This window comes from Balaenoptera musculus, chromosome 11 (genome assembly GCF_009873245.2).
Source record: "Balaenoptera musculus isolate JJ_BM4_2016_0621 chromosome 11, mBalMus1.pri.v3, whole genome shotgun sequence".
Classification (NCBI taxonomy): Eukaryota; Metazoa; Chordata; class Mammalia; order Artiodactyla; family Balaenopteridae; genus Balaenoptera; species Balaenoptera musculus.
The window spans coordinates 20,168,266-20,189,234 of record NC_045795.1 but is presented as its reverse complement, the minus strand read 5'-3'; the positions used below and the strand labels follow the sequence as shown (position 1 = coordinate 20,189,234).

The 20,969-nt window shown below is 40.3% G+C and overlaps 1 protein-coding gene across 10 annotated transcripts in view; it reads right to left on the bottom strand.

Annotated features, from left to right (window-relative positions):
- The window catches only part of CARMIL1 (capping protein regulator and myosin 1 linker 1), a 316,540-nt gene that overhangs the window by 153,094 nt on the left and 142,477 nt on the right, over nucleotides 1-20,969 (bottom strand). For all 10 annotated transcript variants that reach the window (XM_036868161.1, XM_036868162.1, XM_036868160.1 and 7 more), the window contains 3 exons: nucleotides 18,553-18,650; nucleotides 18,146-18,216; nucleotides 17,823-17,896 (listed from right to left, as the gene is read on the bottom strand). In XM_036868161.1, coding sequence (XP_036724056.1) covers nucleotides 17,823-17,896; nucleotides 18,146-18,216; nucleotides 18,553-18,650 — 243 coding nt within the window. The remainder of the gene's footprint in view (nucleotides 1-17,822; nucleotides 17,897-18,145; nucleotides 18,217-18,552; nucleotides 18,651-20,969) is intronic.

The window sequence follows — 20,969 nt, the reverse complement described above, 5'->3', positions numbered from 1 at the left end:
TATACAGCATTACAGGTGTATACTTGTGTGATCAGAGCCAATGAGTGTAACTGGTAAAAACTACATATAAAATGATAGATATAAATGCTCACAAATACAGACACTGTGTTTTTTTTTTTTAAGAAGAAAAATATAGCAAAATGTTACGAGAATACCTTGCCTGGGTGGTAGCATTAAAGATGATAAGAATATTTTTCTAACAGAATTTTTATACTATATTTTAAAATTTATCTATAATGATCCATATTCATAATCTAAAAGAATCATACAATTAAATGTTCTATGGATGGTGTAAATAAAATTTTATTATAGAAAAAATGTCCATGAAGATGATGGAGACTCGTGCATGCTGGCATGGTCTGCCCACCGTGTTTCTCTAAATTATGTTAATGCCTAGGCTTTTTAATGTTAAAAATAAATTAGAAAAGGACAAACATATACCGTAATTCATTCAATAAACATTTATTTAGTACCTGCTAAGTCCTAGGTAGGGATATTAGGGTCTGAGGGTTAAGTGATGAGTAAGGGCAGCTCTCCAGCGGTGGAGAAAGACCCCTCCCTCAGCTACCTGCAGCACCATGGGAGACACGCTGCAAAGGGAGCATGTTCAAAGTGCCCTAAGAACACAGGAGGACATAAGCACTTCATCCTGGAGCAAATGGGGAAGGGTCCACAAGGCTTGAGAGATAGGAAGGGGCCAACCAGGCAGGGAAAAGGCAAGAGAGTATTTCAGGTAATTAGGAAGAGCATGTGCAAAGGCATGGGAACTCGAAAGTGACCAGCAACTCCATCCATTCACAAATCCAGCGAGTGCCACCCACTATGCATGAATCGCTGGGTTGAGGCAACAATGAACACAGCAAGATAGCCCCTCCCCTTGTGATACTAACCGCCCAGCACAGCCTAGCAGAAGGCTCAGAAAATAAAAGCAACTCTAATAGAGCGAAATAATCCCTCTGGCACAGGGGGAATATGAAGTATTACTGTGCAAATAAGAGAGATGTTAATCACAAAAAAGCAGTCACAAAAGATTCTTACGGGAAGTTAGTGAGCCTTCTAGATGAGACACATCGCCATCCCAGAAGAAATGGTCAACAGAGTAATGTATGGCTTAGTCAAAGAGTCAAAGAGTTTTTATATCTGACGCCAAAAGCAAAGGAAAAAAAACATTGATCCACTGGACTTTATCAAAGTCAAAAACTCTTGCTCAGCAACAGATGCTGTTGAGAGAAGGGTAAGACAACCATATTCTGGGAGAAAATATTTGCAAATCCCAGTTCTGACAAAGGACTTGGTATTCAAAATGTATAAAGAACTCTCAGAAGTCAGTAATAAGAAACAATTAACTCAATTTTTTTCAAATGAGCAGAAAGATATAAACAGACACTTCATCAAAGAAAATATACTGAAGGCAAATAAGTACATGAAAGATTTTCAAAATTATTAGCCATTAGAGAAATGCAATTTAAAGCCAAAATAAGATGCCACTACAAACCTACTGAATTGCTTAAACAAAAAAAAAGTGACAATATCAAGTGCTGACCAGGATGCAAAGCGACTAAAACCTCATACACTGCTGATGGGAAAGCAAATGGCACACTCAAGGTAGACAACAGTATGACAGTGGCTTATTAAGCTTTATGTACATTTACCACGATCCAGCAACCTCAATTCTGGGTATTCACCCAAGAGAAAGAAAAACTTTTATTTACACAAAAACTTACATATGGGGTTGGCCAAAAAGTTCCTTTGAGTTTTTCCATAAGATGTTACAGAAAAACCCAAACGAACTTTTTGGCCAACCCAATAGTATTGTTGATAACAGCTGTATTCATAATTGTCAAAAACTGGAAACAACACAGAGGTAGATGTCGTCCAGTGATGCTGAGTGACACCAGGTTAGAAAAGGTATTAATACGGCTGCTGCTTAGCCCATTCTCCCTGTGTCTGTCTCCCTCTTCCTCTGATTTGGCCCCCCTTAAATAGAAAATACACAAGACACTACATAACTAATTTCATTTCTGAGAGTTCATTTTCTGGGACGGCTTTCTCAGAGCACAGTTATCAGTGAGCACATAAGCAAATCTTGGATAAATACTCAATTTGCATTCACATGCGTCTCCCAACTGCTGTGCTGATGCCACCTAACTGCAGAGAACTCCCTGCACTTCCCTGACGGGGGTCTGTGTCACTCAGCAACAATCCTTGCCCATGTTTTCACTAAGTACTGCTTATATTACAAAATGATTATATTACACAATGTAGAAAGCTTTCCAAACACCCGTGCTAGTCATCTTGACTGATTTTCTCATGGTGGGAAGTGGTTAACAGCTTTTTGCCATCAGTTCATGGCATTTATTGTATATCCCACTATGTTTTGCTTTGACTTCCTAACTGACTCTTCATTACCATGTGACTTCTGATCTGAAGTTAGCCTTGAAGAGTTACAGCCGTTGAGGGAAGCCTCTCCCGACTCTTGGCAACCTCACAACACAGTATTCTCATGTATGTTCTCATGTGACACTTCTACCAGTTCCTTAAAATGGGAGCAAAAACCTTTCAAGACTCCAAACCCTGAGAAGGAAGAGCCAGTGTGAATATCCTGGAGGGCCACATGGCAGGATTGTTTCTTATACTCTGCTGAACAGAGACAAGACAGTTCCTACCCCCTAACTTTTTACTGACGTAAACGTACTACATATAGAGTTGGTTTGTTTTTGTTGTTAGTCCAGCCTCTAGTTGGGGTTGGTAAGAAAAGTTGGGATCCTTATTTCTCATTTCAGTTGACACCTTTGAATAATCCAAACTTTCCCTTAAAACTCAAAAGAACCAAGTTTTTCGCTTTTATCTTTCTAGAAGAAAATACCAGCATAAAACTGACAAGAGAGAAACAACATAGAAAAGACCATAAACTACGCTCTGAAATATCTAAAATTTTCTGTAATGTACGGATTTTGTAACTCTAATCCTTTTTCTTTCAATGAAGAAAACTGGTCACTTAATATAGTTGTTCATTTAAAAAGAGGGCAAATCTTGTAGGATATAAAAATAGCAAGTATTTATTTAAACATTTTTATGTACTAGCACGAAGTGTTTTAAATACATTAATCCATGTAGTCTTCACAGTAACTCCAGGAGGGAGGCAGTGTCATTAACACCACTTTACAGATGGAGACCCACCCTCCTCTCCCAAGGCACAGAGAGGTTAGCGAGCTGCCCATGGTCACAAAGTTAGTCTGGACGGAGACAGGATTCAGACCTATGATGACTGTGACCTATGACCTGGTTGTCTCAACCACTGTGCTATCATCTCGCTAATGGGTCAGATGCTTTCCATATTGTCAAGAGTCTTCAACCTACTCTACAGGGGAATCCAGGGTGGCATATCCATGGGTTTTCAAATCAAAAATTTCAAACCCTTTTCATTACATCCAACCAACTACTTAGTTTCTAATTTGAAAGCCAACACTAAGATGTATTCTGAGGTGATTTCTTAAACAACGATTGTCCTCTTATTCCTTTGGACATCAAAAATAAACTAATATTTGGGGGCTATTAAAAGAAGTTAAAATGCAAAAACAAAGAAGTTGGCAAGCAACTTGGAGTCTAAATCACTTGCCAAGTTCTTTGCCACTCTAGATTCTAGATAATCTATTGAATTAGAATTTCTCACCTGATCTTTCTGATCTAGATGACTTCATAAGAATTCAATTTTTCCAGTTATTATTTTGGGGCCAAATTTCCCTCCTTACTCCTTCGCCCCCGCCCGCCTCCTCCCTGAAACTGTAAAAACACTGTGACTTTCAAATAGTGTGAAATACTCCAGGACAGTGTTAACGAACAAAAATGACTGACAGATTGGAAGGATGTCTAGCAGGCCCCATAATCTACAATGCGAGAAAAGCACAAAGGTACAGAGTAATAATCCAACGAACAACACTGTGATTATCTGAGTGTGCCCACATAACACAGGATTGAAGAGTTCCCCCCAATAAATCTTACAAACATTTAAAGGCTCGAAGGAAGTGTTTCATGCAAGAATACAGAGTTTTGCCACTCTCCTGCTCTCTGTGTGCACACAATGAAATATGCTCTGTAGTAGAAAGGCTGGTAAAACTCAGAACCACAGCAGTCTGTTCCTGACATATTCATTTGACAGCCTTTCTGGGGATAATTTAGACTTTTCTCCTTTACATCTAGTTTGAAAATGGGAGTGGGAAAGCTTTAAAATTTTTTAGATGTCATGGATACCAATCCTGCCTGATATTCTAATTTATATAGATGTATGTTGATGTTCAGGGACATCAACATATAAATGCAAACGTCTATATAAATGAGTTGATGAGTTGGACCACTCACCAACTCTGTGAAGGATATGACAACCTGAAACACTTCCCAGATGAGGACATGCCAGAGGCCTAAAGGGGTATTCTCTAAATTTTTTGATCGTTCACTCCTAACTGAAAAGTATTTTGAGCACACATCTCCCCCAAATCTGTGTGTTAATCTGTAAATTATACACATGTGCTACTATATTAATATATTAGGCTCAGTAAAAAAAAAAAAAAAAAAATGCATACTCACACACATAAAATGGATAAGAAAAAAATAAGCATAAAACAAGTTCTACTCTTTTCTCCACATTCCTCGATATATCATCACTTACTCTGTTCACCACACAGTCCATCTGACCAGGGCTGCAGACCACAGTTTTACAGAATTATTTATAGAAATTTAGGAATGGAAATAGAAGCTAATGCTTCTGATTCCACACTCCAAACAGCATTTCTTCTTTTTTAAATGAGAGCAGGAATAAAGAGAAGGAGCTTAGATTAGGAAAGAATTATACCAGTGTCTTCAGGACAACCTTGACAAACACTAATCCAGACTCTTCCCTGAAAGCATCAGGCACATGAATGTCACCTTGATGAGTATGAAATATGACAACACAAAAACATGAGTCTGAAGGGGATGGACTGCTGGCTGGGCTCTCATGAGCCAAGTTTAAGCTTGATGATGCATGTCGCCGAGGCTTTAGAGGATGGAGAAGATTAGCTCCTCTTAAAAATCTTCAAGGAACAAGAAAAATCGATGTAGTTAAAGCTATATATTCTCTTCTCCTCGGCACCACCACCTCTAACCTCATCGTTCCCTGCCACTCCAAATTACAGTGTAATTACATTTTTAACATGTCAGCTCACAGGCCATTGAGAGATCCCATGAGAAATGTATAACAAAGCCTTCTTCAATCTGTGCCATCTTTTTGGCCCACTGATACCTAAACTAGAATAAATTTTAAGAATACACTTAAATAAAATTTTGGAAGCTATAAGTAATAACTGAATGGGCATTTTTCCAAGTCCTTCCTAATTCCTATTCTCCTCCAGAAACTAGCTGGATGGATCCAGGATGATCGCTGTCATCCTCATACCTGAATGCTTATTCAGCAACAACAGGGTACCTGGCCCTACATTTAATTCTGATAGAGCCATAGTTCGTTAGTTAGAATCAATTAATTCATTAATCAGTTACAGCATTCAAGTTGCTTATAAATCTACCTTGAAGCTCCTGGGCAGACCTAGTGAGGTAGCAGAATATATAGGAACAGAGAGGCTGGTCTACAGTGAGAGAGAATAGCATGCTGGATGACTCCTAAGAAGCCTCAATACAATGTATATGCTTCTCTATTTCTCAGTACATGAGGCTCTATAGGTCATGTGATATAACATGTATCATACCACTGGGCATGTCTCTGAAGAAGAGCAGATCCCAGGCAAATCAGAGGGTGAGGACATTAGTAAGGTCTCTGTGATGAGAACAATGACAAGGGCACAGCCCTGTCCCTAGATCTGCACCTTCTTCTAAATCCGTCTCCTATGTGTGATGATGGGGTCACACAGAGATTACTGTTTCTTCCATCTCTGCGCTCCAGATGATAAAGCTGCCAAAACCATGTTTGGTCCTCCCTGTAACTAGACCTGCAACATTAACATCAGTACCGCACACACGACCCAGATCTCCCACTTTGTATCTGAGCTGGTCCTAGAAAACGGTAGTTACAAACCCCTGGGTGCAAAAAGACAATGAACTGGGCGAGTAAACTGAAAGAAACAGATGGAATTGCATAGGAATCCAGACAGGATTTAGCCCTGGATTGGAGTAGGTAACGCAGAGCAAAATTGGGTGCCATTACAGCAATAATTGCCAACTTGAGTATGGGGAAGAAAGTATTTGAGTAATCTGATAGACTCATAACACATTATTGACTAGGGGATTTTTGCAGAAACTAACACCTGTGGCTGTTAATACATCTCTGGTCAAAAATGTGTTAAAAATTAATCCGCTCAGCCTCCCAAGATTCCAATCTGCTATCCTAGAGCAGTTCAGTTTCCCTTGAAAAACTCTGAGCCACTGGTTTGACTGTGGAGTATCAGGTCATATGGTGTGAACAAGACAGAGAGAGCCCAGCCCCCATGGAACTTCCATCCTGGGAGCACTAATGATTTCAAGGACCCTTAAGTCATCTACCTCTGATGACTAAATGCAATGGGGAGAAAGAATGGAATGAAAAATAAAGCTTTGAATGAGGGACAATCAGGAGAGCTTTCAGACTGACTACATGAAGTGTGTACAGCTTTCTAGAAGGAAGTCTGCTGAAATGATCAGGTTCAGGGACGTCAACATATAAATGCATGCAGAATCTCATTTTAATTGTAAACAAAATTGCTTATTTGTATCTGAATTATGATCAAATAGAGATACATGGGAGCCAACTGCCACAGTGGGAAAATTCATCAGTACATATGAGAACTATTGCCCCTATTTTCTACCAAACTCCAGCTCAACACACGGCCCATTTAATCTCCCATCTTGCACCTCTAATTCCTCCGTTCTCTTCTCCCTAACTCATACCCAAATGAGAAAAATACAAACATAGCATGTTGTAAAACCTCTCAAATGACCCCCATAACACTCAAATTCTGCCATTATGAATCCTTCCAAACTACTGTGCCATTTAAGTACAGACTGTTCCTTCATGGGTAAGCATGCTCATTCTAATATAGAGAAATGTTCAGCCAATATACTTTGTTGCAACTTGATTAGAAAAATACTATTAATACAGGCCATCTAACAGGACTGGGGGTAGCCTCTTTACACAGACGCTGGCTTCAATTTTAACAGTAAGAACCATGGGAAAAAATTAAATCCTCAAGAAGAGGAGATAAACTTTAAAGATTTGGGTTATTAAGATAGAGATCTGAAAAAAGCCAACTACTTAGGCATTAGCAGGAGAGATGACATCTAGAGCAGTGGTCCCCATTCTTATTAATCAAGCCCACTACAGTAAAAAAGTTTTCAGTACTCTAATTTTTTAACATTCAATTATATACTAAATAGATCATTGTCATTATTTATTATAAAACTAAGATAGAAATCTTAAAAGGAGTCAACAATAAAAATAAATAGAAGTTCTAATGTTTTTTGTAGCTCATCTTGCATTTTCCTTTGGTTACATACATCCCACATAAGAAGCCACTGATCTACAGCAAGAGTCAGCAAGCTACAGCCCACAACATACATATATTTTTTTTTTAACAATTCTTTTTAAGGATTTACTTATTATTTATTTATTTCTGGCTGCGCTGTGTCTCTTAGTAGCGGCACGTGGGATCTTCGTTGAAGCACACAGGCTCTTTGTCGCAGCACGCGGGCTTCCTCTCTAGTTGAGGCGCCTGCGGACTCAATAGCTGTGGCGCGCAGGCTTAGTTGCCCTGTGGCATGTGGGATCTTAGTTCTCTGACTAGGGATCGAACCCGTGTCCCCTGCATTTGAAGGCAAATTCTTTACCACTGGACCACCACGGAAGTCCCCACAACATATATTTTTGCAAATAAAGTTTCACTGAAACACAGTCACACTCATTCAGTTACATACTGTCTAGAAGTGCTTACAAGCTACAGCAGCAGTGATGCATAATTGTAACAGTGACTGTCTCATAAAGCCTGAGATATTTACTATCTGGCCCTTTAAAGAAAATATTTCCAACTTCTGATCTAGAGTCTCAGGAATGAAAAAGTCCTTCTAGCCCTTAATGAAGTAAGAAAAGCAGATGATGATGATCCACCCCATTAATGTGCTGTTCACTGATGAAATAAAAATTCTCCAGCTAAGAAATCAGGGAAAATCTACCCATGGGAAAATTCTAAGTTTTGACAGAGTTTCTCGATTTTGGATAGTACTCTACATATTTCAAGTAACTGTATTTAGTAGCTTCTCTAGATGTAGTTTAATCACCAAATTAAGCACAGGGGATAAACTGGAAAGTTTAGCACTGATGCCACACATAATCTATTAACAGTGTAAATATCATGAAGCGTATACGAAGGAAAGCTGGAGAAACACCTCAGGCTGCCCTACATGTCTTCACTCCTATAGACCAGCTGTTCTCCAAGTATGGTCCATGGACCCCTGGGGGACCCTGAGACTCACTTAGAGGTTCACAAGTTCAAAACAATTTTCATACTAATACTAAAACAAATTTGTCCTTTCTATCATGTTGACATTGCATGGATGGTGCAAAAGCCATGGTGGCGAAAACTGCTGGTGCCTTAGCACAAACCAAGGCAGTAGCATCAAACCGTGCTAGTCATCACTGTATTCTTTACCACCACACAAACAAACGACAATTTCATTTAAGAATGTCCTTGATGGGACTTCCCTGGTGGTCCAGGGGCTAAGACTCTGCGTTCCCAATGCAGGGGCCAGGGTTTCATCCCTGGTCAGGGAACTAGACCCCGCATGCCACAATTAGGAATTTGCATGCCACAACTAAGGATCCCACATGCCGCAACAGAAGATCCCACACACGGCAACTAAGATCCGGTGCAGCCAAAATAAATAAATAAATAATTTTTTTTTTTTTTTTTTAAAGAAAAAAGAAATCAAAGTGATCTGCCAGACTGGTGGAGTTTCAAGATGGCAGAAGAGTAAGACGCAGAGATCACCTTCCTCCCCACAAATACATCAGAAATACATCTACATGTGGAACAACTCCTACAGAACACCTACTAAACGCTGGCAGAAGACCTCAGACCTTCCAAAAAGCAAGAAACTCCCCCACGTACCTGGGTAGGGTAAAAGAAAAAAGAAAAAACAGAGACAAAGAATAGGGACTTTTTTTAATCTTTCCTTGGGTACATGCCTGTGTTGGGTTAACAGTGTACTTAATAAATAATTTAGTGTTGAAAAAAAAGAATAGGGATGGGACCTGCACCAGTGGGAGGGAACTGTGAAGGAGGAAAGGTTTCCCCACACTAGGAAGCCCCTACGCCGGCGGAGACTACGGGTGGCAGAGGGGGGAAGCTTCGGAGCCACGGAGGAGAGCGCAGCCACAGGGGTGCAGAGGGCAAAGCGGAAAGATTCCCGCACAGAGGATCGGTGCCAACCAGCACCCACCAGCCCAAGAGGCTTGTCTGCTCACCCGCCGGGGCGGACGGGGGCTGGGAGCTGAGGCTCGGGCTTCGGTCGGATCCCAGGGAGAGGACTGGTGTTGGCGGCGTGAACACAGCCTGAAGGGGCTAGTGCGCCACAGCTAGCCGGGAGGGAGTCCGGGAAAAAGTCTGGAGCTACCGAAGAGGCAAGAGGCTTTTTCTTGCCTCTTTGTTTCCTGGTGCGCTAGGAGAGGGGATTCAGAGCGCCGCCTAAACGAGCTCCAGAGACGGGCGCGAGCCGTGGCGATCAGCGCAGACCCCAGAGACAGGCATGAGATGCTAAGGCTGCTGCTGCCGCCACCAAGAAGCCTGTGTGGGAGCACAGGTCACTCTCCACACCGCCCCTCCCGGGAGCCGGTGCAGCCCGCCACTGCCAGGGTCCCGTGACCCAGGGACAACTTCCCCTGGAGAACGCACGGCGCGCCTCGGGCTGGTGCAACGTCACGCTGGCCTCTGCCACTGCAGGCTCGCCCCGCATCAGTACCCCAGCCTGAGTGAGCCAGAGCCCCCAAAGCAGCTGCTCCTTTAACCCCGTCCTGTCTGAGCGAAGAACAGATGCCCTCAGGCGACCTACACGCAGAGGCGGGGCCAAATCCAAAGCTGAACCCCAGGAGCTGTGGGAACAAAGAAGAGAAAGGGAAATCTCTCCCAGCAGCCTCAGGAGCAGCGGATTAAAGCTCCACAATCAACTTGATGTACCCTGCATCTGTGGAATACCTGAATAGACAACGAATCATCCCAAATTGAGGAGGTGGACTTTGGGAGCAACGATATATATATTTTTTCCCATTTTTCTCTTTTTGTGAGTGTGTGTGTGCATGCTTCTGTGTGTGATTTTGTCTGTATAGCTTTGCTTTTACCATTTGTCCTAGGGTTCTGTCTGTCCGCTTTTTTTTTTTTATTTAAAAAAAATTTTTTTTCTTAATAATTATTTTTTATTTTAATAACTTTATTTTATTTTACTTTATTTTATTTTATCTTCTTCTCTCTTTCTTTCTTTTTTTTCTCCCTTTTATTCTGAGCCATGTGGAGGACAGGCACTTGATGCTCCAGCCAGGTGTCAGGGCTGTGCTACTGAGGTGGGAGAGCCAAGTTCAGGACACTGGTCCACAAGAGACCTCCCAGCTCCATGTAATATCAAACGGCAAAAATCTCACAGAGATCTCCATCTCAACGCCAAGACCCAGCTCCACTCAATGACCAGCAAGCTACAGTGCAGGACACCCTATCCCAAACAACTAGCAAGACAGGAACAAAACCCCATCCATTAGCACAGAGGCAGCCTAAAATCATAATAAGGCCACAGACACCCCAAAACACACCACCAGACGTGGACATGCCCACCAGAAAGACAAGATCCAGCCTCATCCACCAGAACACAGGCACTAGTCCCCTCCACCAGGAAGCCTACACAACCCACTGAACCAACCTTAGCCACTGGGGACAGACACCAAAAACAACGGGAACTACGAACCTGTAGCCTGTGAAAAGGAGACCCCAAACACAGTAAGTTAAGCAAAATGAGAAGACAAAGAAACACACAGCAGATGAAGGAGCAAGGCAAAAACCCAGCAGACCTAACAAATGAAGAGGAAATAAGCAGTCTACCTGAAAAAGAATTCAGAATAATGATACTAAAGATGATCCAAAATCTTGGAAGTAGAATGGAGAAAATACAAGAAACGTTTAACAAGGACCTAGAAGAACTAAAGAGCAAACAAACAGAGATGAACAACACAATAAATGAAATTAAAAATTCTCTAGAAGGGATCAATAGCAGAATAACTGAGGCAGAAAAACGAATAAGTGACCTGGAAGATAAAATAGTGGAAATAACTACTGCAGAGCAGAATAAAGAAAAAAGAATGAAAAGAATAGAGGACAGTCTCAGAGACCTCTGGGACAACATTAAACTCACCAACATTCGAATTACAGGGGTAGCAGAAGAAGAAGAGAAGAAGAAAGGGACTGAGAAAATATTTGAAGAAATTATAGTTGAAAACTTCCCTAATATGGGAAACGAAACAGTTAATCAAGTCCAGGAAGCACAGTGCGCCCCATACAGGATAAATCCAAGGAGAAACACGCCAAGACACATATTAATCCAACTATCAAAAATTAAACACAAAGAAAAAATATTAAAAGCAGCAAAGGAAAAACAACAAATAACATACAAGGGAATCCCCATAAGGTTAACAGCTGATCTTTCAGCAGAAACTCTGCAAGCCAGAAGGGAGTGGCAGAACATATTTAAAGTGATGAAAGGGAAAAACCTACAAGCAAGATTACTCTACCCAGCAAGTATCTCATTCAGATTTGACGGAGAAATTCAAACCTTAACAGACAAACAAAAGCTAAGAGAATTCAGCACCACCAAACCAGCTTTACAAAATATGCTAAAGGAACTTCTCTAGGCAGGAAACAAAAGGGAAGGAAAAGACCTACAATAATAAACGCAAAACAATTAATAAAATGGTAATAGGAACATACATATCAATAATTACCTTAAATGGAAATGGATTAAATGCTCCAACCAAAAGACATAGACTGGCTGAATGGATACAAAAACAAGACCCGTATATATGCTGTCTACAAGAGACCCACTTCAGACCTAGGGACACATACAGACTGAAAGTGAGGGGATGGAAAAAGATATTCCATGCAAATGGAAATCAAAAGAAAGCTGGAGTAGCAATTCTCATATCAGACAAAATAGACTTTAAAACAAAGACTATTACAAGAGACAAAGAAGGACACTACATAATGATCAAGGGATCAATCCAAGAAGAAGATATTAACAACTGTAAATATTTATGCACTCAACATAGGAGCACCTCAATACATAAGGCAAATACTAACAGCCATAAAAGGGGAAATCGACAGTAACACAATCATAGTAGGGGACTTTAACACCCCACTTTCACCAATGGACAGATCATCCAAAATGAAAATAAATAAGGAAACACAAGCTTTAAATGATACATTAAACAAGATGGACTTAACTGATATTTATAGGACATTCCATCCAAACACAGCAGAATACACATTCTTCTCAAGTGCTCATGGAACATTCTCCAGGATAGATCATATCTTGGGTCACAAATCAAGCCTTGGTAAATTTAAGAAAATTGAAATCGTACCAAGTATGTTTTCCGACCACAACACTATGAGACTAGATATCAATTACAGGAAAAAGATCTGAAAGAAATACAAACACTTGGAGGCTAAACAACACACTACTTAATAACCAAGAGATCACTGAAGAAATCAAAGAGGAAATCAAAAAATACCTAGAAACAAATGACAATGAAAACACAACTACCCAAAACCTATGGGATGCAGCAAAAGCAGTTCTAAGAGGGAAGTTTATGGCTATACAAGCCTACCTTAAGAAACAAGAAACATCTCAAATAAACAACCTAACCTTACACCTAAAGCAATTAGAGAAAGAAGAACAAAAAAACCCCAAAGGTAGCAGAAGGAAAGAAATCACAAAGATCAGATCAGAAATAAATGAAAAAGAAATGAAGGAAAGGATAGCAAAGATCAATAAAACTAAAAGCTGGTTCTTTGAGAAGATAAACAAAATTGATAAACCATTAGCCAGACTTATCAAGAAAAAAAGGGAGAAGACTCAAATCAACAGAATTAGAAATAAAAAAGGAAAAGTAACAACTGACACTGCAGAAATACAAAGGATCATGAGAGATTATTACAAGCAACTATATGCCAATAAAATGGACAACCTAGAAGAAATGGACAAATTCTTAGAAATACACAACCTTCTGAGACTGAACCAGGAAGAAATAGAAAATACGAACAGACCAATCACAAGCACTGAAATTGAAACTGTGATTAAAAATCTTCCAACAAACAAAAGCCCAGGACCAGATGGCTTCACAGGCGAATTCTATCAAACATTTAGAGAAGAGCTAACACCTATACTTCTCAAACTCTTCCAAAATATAGCAGAGACAGGAACACTCCCAAACTCATTCTACGAGGCCACCATCACTCTGATACCAAAACCAGACAAAGATGTCACAAAGAAAGAAAACTACAGGCCAATATCACTGATGAACATAGATGCAAAAATCCTCAACAAAATACTAGCAAACAGAATCCAACAGCACATTAAAAGGATCATACATTATGATCAAGTGGCGTTTATCCCATGAATGCAAGGATTTTTCAATATACGCAAATCAATCAACATGATAAACCATATTAACAAACTGAAGGAGAAAAACCATATGATCATCTCAATAGATGCAGAGAAAGCTTTCGACAATATTCAACACCTATTTATGATAAAAACCCTCCAGAAAGTAGGCATAGAGGGAACTTTCCTCAGCATAATAAAGGCCATATATGACAAACCCACAGCCAACATCATTCTCAATGGTGAAAAACTGAAACCATTTCCACTAAGATCAGGAACAAGACAAGGTTGCCCACTCTCACCACTATTATTCAACATAGTTCTGGAAGTTTTACCAACAGCAATCAGAGAAGAAAAAGAAATAAAAGGAATCCAAATTGGAAAAGAAGAAGTAAAGCTGTCACTATTTGCAGATGACATGATACTATACATGATACTATACATAGAGAATCCTAAAGATGCTTCCAGAAAACTACTAGAGCTAATCAATGAATTTGGTTAAGTAGCAGGATACAAAATTAATGCACAGAAATCTCTTGCATTCCTATACACTAATGATGAAAAATCTGTAACTGAAATTAAGAAAACACTCCCATTTACCACTGCAACAAAAAGAATAAAATATCTAGGAATAAACCTACCTAAGGAGACAAAAGACCTGTATGCAGAAAATTATAAGACACTGATGAAAGAAATTAAAGATGATACAAGCAGATGGAGAGATATACCATGTTCTTGAATTGGAAGAATCAGCACTGTGAAAATGACTATACTACCCAAAGCAATCTACAGATTCAATGCAATCCCTATCAAACTACCAATGGCATTTTTCACAGAACTAGAACAAAAAATTTCACAGTTTGTATGGAAACACAAAAGACACCGAATAGCCAAAGCAATCTTGAGAAAGAAAAACGGAGCTCGAGGAATCAGGCTCCCTGACTTCAGACTATACTACAAAGCTACAGTAATCAAGACAGTTTGGTACTGGCACAAAAACAGAAATATAGATCAATGGAACAGGATAGAAAGCCCAGAGATAAACCACGTACATATGGTCCCCTTATTTTTGATAAAGGAGGCAAGAATATACAGTGGAGAAAAGACAGCCTCTTCAATAAGTGGTGCTGGGAAAACTGGACAGCTACATGTAAAAGAATGAAATTAGAACACTCCTTATAGCATACACAAAAATAAACTCAAAATGGATTAAAGACCTAAATGTAAGGCCAGACACTATCAAACTCTTAGAGGAAAACATAGGCAGAACACTGTATGACATAAATCACAGCAAGATCCTTTTTGACCCACCTCCTAGAGAAACGGAAATAAAAACACAAATAAACAAATGGGACCTAATGAAACTTAAAATCTTTTGCACAGCAAAGGAAACCATAAACAAGACCAAAAGACAACCCTCAGAATGGGAGAAAATATTTGCTAATGAAGCAACTGACAAAGGATTAATCTCCAAAACATACAAGCAACTCATGCAGCTCAATATCAAAAAAACAAACAACCCAATCCAAAAATGGGCAGAAGACCTAAATAGACATTTCTCCAAAGAAGATATACAGATTGCCAACAAACACATGAAAGAATGCTCAACATCACTAATCATTAGAGAAATGGAAATCAAAACTACAATTAGATATCATCTCACACCGGTCAGAATGGCCATCATCAAAAAATCTACAAACAATAAATGCTGGAGAGGGTGTGGAGAAAAGGGAACCCTCTTGCACTGTTGGTGGGAAAACTGATACAGCCACTATGGAGAACAGTATGGAGGTTCCTTAAAAAACTAAAAATAGAACTACCATACGACCCAGCAATCCCACTACTGGGCATATACCCTGAGAAAACCATAGGTCAAAAAGTGTCATGTACCAAAATGTTCACTGCAGCTCTATTTACAATAGCCAGGACATGGAAGCAACCTAAGTGTCCATCAACAGATGAATGGATAAAGAAGATATGGCACATATATACAATGGAATATTACTCAACCATAAAAAGGAACGAAACTGAGTTATTTGTAGTGAGGTGGATGGACCTAGAGACTGTCATACAGAGTGAAGCAAGTCAGAAAGAGAAAAACAAATACCGTATACTAACACATATATATGGAATCTAAAAAAAAGAAAATGGTCAGAAGAACCTAGGGGCAAGATGGGAATAAAGATGCAGACCTACTGGAGAATAGACTTGAGGATACGGGGAGGGGGAAGGGTAAGCTGGGACAAAGTGAGAGAGTGGCCTGGACATATATATACTACCAAAATAGATAGCTAGTGGGAAGCAGCCGCATAGCACAGGGAGATCAGCTCGGTGCTTTGTGACCACCTAGAGGGGTGGGATAGGGAGGGTGGGAGGAAGGGAGATGCAAGAAGGAAGAGATATGGGGACATATGTATATGTATAACTGATTCACTTTGTTATAAAGCAGAAACTGACACACTATTGTAAAGCAATTGTACTCTAATAAAGATGTTAAAAAAAAAAAAAGGTGATCTGCCAAATAGGTAAACTGATGCCACTTTTCTTGCTGACTGATTTTTGTTTTGGAAAATAGTTATTTTTTATAAAAATGATATCTATGTTACCATGCAATAGGTTTACTAACATTATTTTTAAAGGACTTAATAAACTTTTTATTTTAGTTTTAATTTCCAATATGATAAATGCCAAAAGATAAAACCCACATAAACAATGCAACAATTTTTAAGAATATAAAGAGATCCTGGGACCAAAAACATCAAGACTGGATACTGTAGGCCTACCTACTCCTATCTTATTCTACATACAATTTTCTGTTTTTATTGAAAAATATTTACAAAATAAAATATCTCCCCTTTATGTTTCTCAGTTCACTTTTTCATGAGCTACACAGGAAACATCTTGCCTAAGGAGGGAGTATGACTTTCCCTCAAATATAGGAAGAGGGAGAACGGCTCTAAGCAAGAGAAAACTGCCTGTTCCACAGAAAGGAATCAAATCTGAGCTTGAGAACTGGGGGCTTTAGGCTTTAGCCACATCTACAGACACAGCTGAGCCTGCTTCACCGTCCACCGTAGACCCAGGCTGTGCACAGAGGCCATATCCATTCAGCACACTTTTTCTTTGCTCAGTTCAGTTGGCGAGAACTCTTTGGGGACTCTGCTACAATTCTGGACTCCCTTCCAGGTAAGTGGAAAAATAATTTGACAAGGTATTTTGGGGGCAAGATGCTGGTGCTAAAAAGAGGCAACCATCCTCTCCTCTTTACAATTCCAATCGTCCAAATGGCATGAAAGGTACAGCTGGAATCTCAGATTTCTCTCTCTGCATTCCAAACAGAGAGAAAAGATTTCTCAAGCTGGGATTCACTGCGATGGAGCTATCATATCTGCCCACCTAAACGAAGTAGCAGTATCTCCAGGGTTGAGGAGATAGGCCGGGATAGATGACTAGAAAGACTTGCCAGGGGCAGGGGGAGTGGGGTGACAGGGGAGTTCCAACGCTCAGCTTTGTCAGGGATCAGAATCACTTTGCTAGGTCTGCTCTTACAGAGAGAAGGGGAACGGAATGAAGTTTCTTCTCCGGGGCCTGATCACACAAGCCACAGCCCTAAATATAGTAAAGTCGACATCTTAAAACCTAGAAGTCTCTCAAATAACTTGTAACAGGTTTCATCGTTTTATTATCACTATCATAAGGTAGATATTGGCAAACTGATTTCCACCAATATATGCATATAAACCCTAGCCATCCCCAATAAAGGAATTGTAAACTCAAAGTCATTTGTTAGGATTTTAGCATAAAGTTCCCTTATAGAAAAATGTTCTAAATGGCAATTAGACAAAATAATACTGTATTTTATATACAGGGTAGATTAAATAGATTTGTGGGCTGGCATAAGAACCTAAGAATTAAATTGTTTCCACAGTTTATAAGTGTAAATCCTGGACTTGAGGTATACTCACGCACCACCATCCCAAACTAGTCGTAGTGATAAACACACTGGAAACTCTTACTTAAAAGGCAAAATCCAGAGATTCTTAGGTTCTCCTGATTCCCCTTATAAAAAAAGGATTCTCTGGAGATAATGTACACCTGTAAGTACCGACAGACAAGGGCAGCTCTGAAAGCAAAATCAGAAGTGAAAGAAAGGAAAGAAAGAAGCTTACCTGTGGTCAAGATGACTGAAGTCTTGTAAATTCAATTCCCTGGTGTCTTGTGTCAGATAAATTGTATCCACATCCTATTTGAAACATAATTCAGTCATATAAACAGTCCCCATAGAGGATCAGGGAAGCAAGAGAGATGCAAAGAGAATCAGACAATGACACAGGCAGATTTTTATGTAATCTGAGGAAGGAAGATTTTAAGCAAGCAATGAATGGTGGGGGGAAAAAGAGAGAGAGAGCGAAATAAGCCAGTCAAATACTGGAATATTCTCCAGGTGTGTGTGTGTGAGAAAGTGTGTGTGCATGCATACAGATACACTTACCCATTGTACTTCTTCCCTGTATGAAAATCCAAGCCAGTCACAAACACAGGCATACATCTGAGAAAATCCACCTGAATTATACAATAGAAATGTGACAGGTTTTCGACTAAATGTTTTTTAAGTTAAAATTTAAAAGCTTAAATATGGCCAATGTTGACAATGCTGATTATTCTCTCCTTTTGGGAAAACAGCAAAGATTCTCCCCCCTGTTCTACAGTAAGTACATAGCAGGATGCAATATAGCTTAAATATAGGATGTTTGTCCACCAATCTAAAGTCTGTGCAGTGCTAATTACACCTTAAAAGTAATTGTACCTTTACGGTAGCACACTAGGAATAGACTTAGCTTCCTGGCAAAACGGCAGCCATCCAGCCATTTATTTTTTGGTTTTAAAATGCATGCTCACCACAGGGGCCCTGCTCGGCCACAGTCTGGCTGTCCCACAGAGCCTGGAGACTGGCCAGTCGCTCAGATGGCTCCACGCAGACTTTTTTCATGATTCTCCTGTAAGATCAACAAAAACAATGACACATTTCAAAAATCAAGTTTTCTGAAGTGCACTCAGAAATCTATTTTGTGATACACCATTTTTTTTTTTTTTTTTTTTTAAACAATGATGGGTTTCCAGACTTCCCTGGTGGTCCAGTGGTAAAGAATCCGCCTTCCAATGCAGGGGATGCGGCTTCCATCCCTGGTCGGGGAACTAAGATCCCACATGCCGCGGGGCAACTAAGCCTGTGCGCCGCAACTACTGAGCTCACACACCTCAACTAGAGAGCCCGCGTGCCGCAAACTACAGAGCCCATGTGCTCTGGAACCCGCACACCACAACTAGAGAGAAGCCCAGGCGCTGCAACAAAAGATCCCGCATGCCTCAACGAAGATCCCGTGTGCCGCAACTAAGACCCGACGCAGCCAAAAAAAAAAAAAAAAAAGATGGGTATCACTTCAATTTTGGTAAATATAATTTCATTTTTTGAGTACCAGGAGCTGGAGAGCTATAGGAACTTAATAATAAAGCCCTTTATTTAACGCCCATTTGTAGCTAAAGGTATCTAACAATATAAATATTCTCCGTGTTTAGTTCTTTCACAACATTAGATTTTATTACAATAGTTAGAAAATGGTGTGTTGCACTTAATAAATTATCTAATTTATCTAATAATAATTTATTAGATTATGTGTACACTAAATATAAATTACTAATTTTCAAGGAATTAAAGTACAAATCTCCTCTTCTGTCCTTCCATAGTACAAACAGCACAAATGTCCATCAAGAAACTGGGCATTTCATATTGGAAGAGCTGTCCCTTTTACTCTCTCTTCCCCTGGACTACACCTCCTAGGGAGCCTGTGCTTTCCAGAGACTGAACACAGTTCAAATCAGTTAGCAAATAACGTGTAGTAGGGAGGGGATGACAGAGGAATCTAGGAGCTAAGTGGGAACCAGGTCACAGTGAGCCTCAGAGGTCAAAGGAAGGGGTTGGGATTTTATTCTCAGGGCAACGAGGAGCCACAGAAAGGCTACACAGGGAGTATGAGATGATCAGATAGCACTGTAAACAAACATCTACAGGGGTGGGGGATAAGCCTGCGGCAAACTTGGGAAATAAAGAGATAAAATAGCTTGAGAAATTAAAAAGAACTTCCCGGGACTGTTAAGAGCCCAGTGAGAGTGAAGGTCATGAATTGTTGGTGGCACCAAGCTGAACAGCTGTGTGATCTTCTCCTGCAGCTCCCAGCAGCCCAAATGTGTGCGGAGAAAGGGCAGTTGGCTTGCTGCAGGGATGCAGGCTTTCCAGGCAGGCGAGCCAGAAAAGCAGTGGGGACAGAAGGAGTGGAGGATACTGACAGAGCCCCACTGAAGTGATGGACACCACGGGGCTTGGCGGTCAGGAGAGGAAGGGAAGGCAGGAAGGAGATGGAAAGAAGGGGAAAGCCAAGCGAACCGTGGCCTGGAGGCCCCGCCAGAAGTCCAAGTACGGGTACCGCCAAGGGAGAGAAAGTGAAAGACTAGAGGCTGTGGTCCGAGAGAGATGACTAAATGATGATTTCACCCCAGGAGAAGCCGTTCCAGGAGATGACAAGGTCTAGCCCTCAAGCGTGAAGCGGGGTGGAGGGGAAGAGGTCAGGGGCTGTGAGGGAGGCTGCTGGCAGGTCGAAATCACCCAGGACCATGACAGGCCCGGGGTGCAAAGTGGTGAAATAAACATACTAAGTCATACTGAACATCATTTTAATCTTTCTTTAATGATTTAAAGCGCTTTGGCTATGTGTATAATGCTCATCCTTATGAATTTCAGTCACCTTGTAGAGTATTAGAAGAGAATGGTCCCAATTATTTCCACTTTCTGATTGGATGAATATTCCAGATAAAATGTGCTAGAGCCTGACAAGTTGCCTGGTTGGCCTGTTCTACTCCTAGAAAAAACTTCAAATACATACCCAAGCATTTAAATACAAGCATTCTGCTAGCACTGAAAAATACTTCTACTTCTTTATAATTTTTTTGACTGAAGCATAAGCAGGTATCACCAATTGATGTCAAATATCAGTGATCCTTTCAAATTCTTGTGTAAATGCATGACATCTACAAATGCAGCATGATTTTTCTCTATTTTACCTGAACACACATATGATTAACTCTCATTATTCTAAAAGTTCTTAATTTGGGGACAACTGTGGGTTAAAGAAGATGTTCATAATGAAAGTGATATTACAGAATCTGGCAATTCGGCATGGTTCATCGCGGTTCAATACCATCATTCTGGTATTGCAGTGGCACTATTTTCTGGCTACAAGACAGCGAAGCCGGATATTATG